We start from the raw sequence: 6,063 nt of genomic DNA, 5'->3' as shown, positions 1-6,063 counted from the left end.
TGTGTGTGTGTGTGTGTGTGTGTGCGTGCGCGCCCGCACGATGTGGCTCTTTGCAGCAACACAGTAAAAAAAATTGGCTCTTAGTCTCTGACTGGTTGGCCACCCCTGATCTATGGCCTATGAATCATAGAAGAAAAATAAAACTGGTTCAGATTGTGAAAAAGGGTCAGTCCCAAAATGTCTCAGCTAAAATTAAAATTGTAAATAGTGAGCACAGCCAGTTGCTTGTTTGTTTGTTTGTTTGTTTGTTTGTTTTTGGTTTGTTTGTTTTTTTTCAAATGAAAAAAGTACAGTGCATCTGGAAAGCATTAACAACATGTTTTCCACATTTTGTAATGTTGCAGCTGTAAAACGGAACAATTCTGAAATGGAATTTATTTTTACTCCACCCTATGCACAACCTGTAATGACAAGATGAACCATTTTTGGGGTAGATATTATTGCAACAGTATTCAAAGCAAATGACGAAGAAATGGCATGCATGACATCCTGTAAGTATGCACAGCCTTTGCTCAGTCCCTTGTTGATATTGATGCACCTTTAGCGACAATTACACACCCAATTCTATTTGAATATGATGCCACAAGCCTGGCACACCAATCTTTGGAGCATCAAGTTTTCTCCCAGATTTCATCTCTTTTCAGGGGTGTTCTATTTCAATTGCTCGATTCATTCACAAAATGGTCCCGAAGCCACTCTCTTTTTTTTTTTTTTTCATATCTTGGCTGTGTGCTCAAGATATCCCTGCAAATCGCTGTATTTATTTTTCTCTCAGCCCTGACTAATTTCCCAGTTCTCCCTGTTGAAAAACATTGCTGCAGCGTGACAACCACCATGCTTCACTGTAAGGATGGTTTTGGCCCGGAAATAAGCAGAGCCCGGTTTCCTCCAAACATTGATGTCCTACTATGTTCACGCCCAATAGTTCAGCTATGTTCTATCAGACCAAAGAGTTTTGTCTCTTATTGTTGTGAGCTTGCATCTCACTGAAGCAGCGGACGCTTGCAAGAATGGCTAATTTTGGGGTTTTGTCACATAAAAGCTTGCAAACCGCTGACAGACGCTTGTTTCACTCACGATGGATGGAAACATGCACGACATGTCTTCTGCGTGTTTGTTGGCGGGGGTGAAGAATAAATGTTGTATGTGTCTTTAAGTAGTCCCATAATTTAGATAGCACTCCTAACTGTCAACTTTGTTCTTCCTTGGCGGAAAAAAAAAGGAAGAGTCAAAGCACAATTGCAGTGGCGGCCTAGTGATCCAGTGGATAGCACATCGACCTCACAGCACAGAGGTACCGGGTTCGATTCCAGCTCCGGCCTCCCTGTGTGGAGTTTGCATGTTCTCCTGGGCCTGCGTGGGTTTTATCCGGGTACTCCGGTTTCATCCCACATTCCACAAACATGCATGGCAGGCTGATTGAACACTCAAAATTGTTCCTAGGTGTGAGTGTGAGCGCGGACGGTTGTTCATCTCTGTGTGCCTTGCAATTGACTGGCAACCGGTTCAGGGTGTCCCCCGCCTACTGCCCGGAGACGGCTGGGATAGGCACCAGAACCCCCCTCCGCGATCCTTGTGAGGATAAGCGGATCGGAAAATGGATGGAATGATGGATAATTGCAGTTATGAACTGTAATTTAGCAATGATGGAGATGATGTTAAAATAACAAGGATGGACTGATGAAGCCAGATTTGATTGGCTTGGAATAATGACGGACTGACGATGAGTGGCCTGGCTGCTGGCGAATCATGAACTGTGCAGGATGCAGCGTTCACTGCCGACTGGCTGTTTCCCACTCCACACGAAACCTATCAAGTGCTGTGGACAGACCAATGCTGGAGAGTTGTCACAGCAGGCAGAGGCTTGCTACAGTCATCTGAGCCAAAATAATCCAGTTTTTAATTGACCATTTATCGTCCGTTGGATTACGCCATAAAAAAAGGCAGATGGTGATCATCGACAAAATGCAAAATATCATCCCCGATAACATAATCTGTCCATCACGAATGTATACGGTATGTATTAACATCAAATTTTAATGGTGAAATCCATAGAAGAATAACTGATTTGATCAACAAAACACACATAAGCAATTTTTTTTCAATGCAGATAAATTCATACTGAAATTTAAAATTTTGATGCAGCAATCTATGTCAGTCACTGGTTGTAGTTTAAGTACATCATCAGGGTCTTATTTAGCTCTCAGAGTTTAATGAGTATGATAACTGGTTGTGATTAACATTGTTTTTGTTCTGTTTTAATCTCAGCTTTGTGTACTGAGGAGTGTGACCACGGTCGGTGTATCTCTCCTGACACCTGCCAATGTGAGCCTGGCTGGGGAGGGCTGGACTGCTCCAGCGGTGAGTTGTTTGCTTACAGATCTGGCATCCACTGCAATGCTGAATGAGGTCCTGAAAAACTGTATGAGGGAAGTGAAGTTTGTGTTGGATACGCTACGTGGAGCTTTATCTCGTTTTTTTGTGGATTATTGTTTTATCTTAAAAAAAAAAGTAACCTGAATGCCGAGTGGCGCGATCATTTTGTACAGACTGGCTCTCTAAGTAATTAACCCACATTAAATTCCAAGGAGGAAAAAAAAACAAAACAAAAATGTAACCCTTCAAAGAAATGACCAGCAAAATTTGACAGCATCGTTGAACTCATCAACTTCATGCGGCCAGAGCAAATATCAATTCTCACACAGAAGAAAATGTTTAATTCTGAGACATTACTTACCAGAGAACAACTTGTTGGATTCGGGGCAAATCCACACATTTGATTTGAAAAGCAAATATTTTTTGGGGCTGTGATTTTTTTTTGTCAGTTTTTCTCACAGAAGCCGAAGAGTACAAAGTGCCTTTGATGAATGGTAATCATTCTGCTGTATTTCACTGGATTATCCGTGTCATTATTTTCTCCAGAACTCTGCAACCTCTCTCACAGCCTACATTGCAACCTGTTTGTGTACAGCCGTATTGACATGTCATCAGTCACACAAACAGCACATTGTTTACCTTGCTTTATTGCTGCCTGGGGGCTTATGGAACTGAGGCATTTCTAAAACAAGGATTAGGTAAATTTGCCACCTCGTACAGGAAAGGAAAAAGTTGAAGCATCGACAGACATGCGGAGGATAGGACGGAACCACTTTCAGGAAGTTTAAAGCAAGTTCAAGGGAAACAAATGATGGTCCCGTTTTGCTGAATTCAATATAAATGCTCACTCGACATAAACAAAAAGATGTGAACATCGTACAGATATTTGTAGATCTCAGAAAAACATGAAACTCACTCTTGTATTTCTGTGATGAATTTGGAGACAAATCTATCCCCATAACAACGCACTGCTCTCTGGTATTCCTAAACAGAGCAACTCCAGTCTACAATTACTTCAAAACTGCTTCTGGGCTGACCAAGGAGAGAGAACAAAAGCACATTACGCCGCTTTTAAGATCACTGGATTGACTCCCCGTGTGTTTCAGGATCCATTTCAAGGTTCATCTGCTAGTTTTTTTGAATGTCTTAAGGGTCTTGGGCCATCATATCTATTTGATATGCTTTTGTCATATCAACTCGTGTGGGTCTTGAGGTCACCTGGCAGCTGCATTTTAATCAGCCACTTGCAGAACTCATCTGCACGTGTGTGAGAATCAAGTGTAAAAAAATCAGAGGCAGCCAAACAGCAAGTGGTTTTGTATGACAGTACTTAATCCTTTGAATTACTACAGTGGACAGTTTATCAGGTTACAGGGGGCATGAAAGGGTTGAAGCTTGCGGGCACAGATAAAAAGGCTTTCAGTCTTAAGTGACAAAACTACCGGTGCACTCTCTGTCCTGTTTAACTGCTCTGTTTGAATTTCGAGACTTGAACTTTGGTGTTTAAAAAAAAAAAAAAACACCACTGAAAAATACGTCTGCTGATAGTGTTTGTCGTAAGCGTCTTACAAAATTTGCAATTTAAAAGTCATGCAACATGTTACATGTAGCTACGGTCAGTAATCCATTAAGACATTTCGTCCCAGTATGTGCGAACAGCATTGAAATCCCCAAATGACTACAAACGTCCTACCTGTGTCATCCTCATGTCCCGGTGTTGTCATGAAAAACGGAATTAATCTTAACTGTTGTGTCCCGGCAGTGTAGAGAATATCAAACGAGACCGTTTAAAATAGATTCAAAAACAAAAACAACAACTTTCCAACGGTTGAAATGGTCCAGAAGAAGAAAAGAGAAATTCCCTTCTCCATGACGCACCGCACGACAGAGATCTGCAATTTTTTTCCAAGAGTTCAAGAAAAACGGGCTTAGATTCAGCCCATGCCTTTGGAACAGCTTGTCTTTTAAAATTGTTTATTGGTGGTTCCCCTTGTAAAACAAGGAATTTAATCACAGCGATTTGCTTCTGACGGTCATCCAATGATGACTTCATTTCTAAAGTGACTGACAAGAGTAAATTCAAACTAAATATTTTAACACTTTATATTTACATCAATATTTTAACTCACACTGTTTCGGCAACAATTTTGAAAGATAAGTTGGTTAAATTAAACAGGGCTCATTACTTTTTGACTGCTCCTGGTACATCCGAAAAATAGCGGCAGCTTGAAGTACAAACCACTGTACCAACAATGGTAAAGGGTTGGTCATCAAGTGCCCACCATCATATTTCCATGGTGAAATCACAGGTCGTTGTAGTCCTAAAATGTTTGCACTTTTCAAATGTAGCGAAGATCAGAACATGCCACGAGTCTTTCGTTGCTCCCCTTCGGGCAGTTTCTTGAGCAACATCGTCGGAGTGACAACAATGTTTTAGGGGCAAAAAATGTGTTGTGTTGAAGCATGTCGGTTTTTCTTTTTTCTTTTTTTTGGTGCAAATAGCACACAATGCTCTTTCTCTAAAAGAGTGAAGAAATCCCACACAATCAATGGCATGTTTGTCTAACGTGAACTCTGACAAGTTTACAACAGGTGGTATTCAGTCGAAAGGAGTGGTTGATTTTTTTCCACCCAAATTTACAAACAGCTAAGTACAGTTCTCGTTTGGATGGTTTTTCAACTATATCCTTGCATTTTTGTTATTTGATCTATTCTTAGGTATTCATCCCTCATAGAAAATAACACAAAGAAATGACTTTACCAATACAATGAAGTTCAAATGTAGTTGTAATTATTGGAGACTGGGAGATCGCTGCACTTGTTCGATTCAACAAGCTGGTCCCATCTTGAGGTAATCACTGCAAGGGCTTGTCTTTTAATGACGTCGACATGTCGAAGGGGGAATTGCTCAGAATAGTTGTAGATGACTACCAATTCATATTTGCAGGCCTTCTAATGTATATTAAAGTCCTGACACCCACATTTTTAATTAATAACAAAGTGTAAAAAAAATAAATACAGTAAATAAAAAGTGCTTTTGACTTTTATGTTATAAACTAGGCATGGCTCAATAACACTTTTTTATATTCGAGACCAATACTGCAGCCTCGAGGATTGGCCGATGAACCTGATTGTTTTTGTCACTCTAAAATTGGTTAATGATACATGGATGGAAATTGCTTGATACTGTCATCTAAAAACACCACGCTGACTGTACAACATCTGTTCACCTGACGAAAACACTGGCACATGGCGACCATGGAGACAACTCATCTGTGCTATGACATGCTTGATTCTAGAGTTCCCGCTGTTTGTGTCACGGACGTGGTGGTGGAGGACCCCAAAAAAATCAGGCAAGAGGGAGGAGCAGGGTGAACTTGACAAACTGTATGAACAAAATGCTGAGAAAACTACATCCAGAACAAACAAAGTCCTAGAAACAACAAGAAGCCAAAGTAACAAACAAAAACCGATGGCAGAAGCAAAACACTAACAGAAACAGAGTCAGCAACAGCAACAATGACCCAACACCAAGTGGTCGGGACCGGGAGTCCTTTTAACAGAAAACCTACTAATGACATGATGACCAACAGGTGTGCCGCTGTAGGAGGAGCCCTACAGAGCCACCTGTTGGTCCCAAACAAATCAACCGTGACCGTTTGGTTCACCTTAAATATACCAGAGTTC

General features: G+C 41.0%; 1 protein-coding gene across 6 annotated transcripts in view; it reads left to right on the top strand.

The window, feature by feature from the left end:
* LOC109514361 (multiple epidermal growth factor-like domains protein 11) overlaps positions 1-6,063 on the top strand; it is a 108,781-nt gene that overhangs the window by 39,449 nt on the left and 63,269 nt on the right. For all 6 annotated transcript variants that reach the window (XM_019867391.1, XM_019867390.1, XM_019867388.1 and 3 more), the window contains exon 5: positions 2,269-2,361. In XM_019867391.1, the coding sequence (XP_019722950.1) occupies positions 2,269-2,361 (93 nt within the window). The remainder of the gene's footprint in view (positions 1-2,268; positions 2,362-6,063) is intronic.

The sequence above is a fragment of the Hippocampus comes genome, unplaced genomic scaffold (assembly GCF_001891065.2).
Source record: "Hippocampus comes isolate QL1 unplaced genomic scaffold, H_comes_QL1_v1.1 scaffold2, whole genome shotgun sequence".
Classification (NCBI taxonomy): domain Eukaryota; kingdom Metazoa; phylum Chordata; class Actinopteri; order Syngnathiformes; family Syngnathidae; genus Hippocampus; species Hippocampus comes.
The sequence above is the reverse complement of the archived record's forward strand: the minus strand, read 5'-3'. Positions and strand labels throughout refer to the sequence as shown.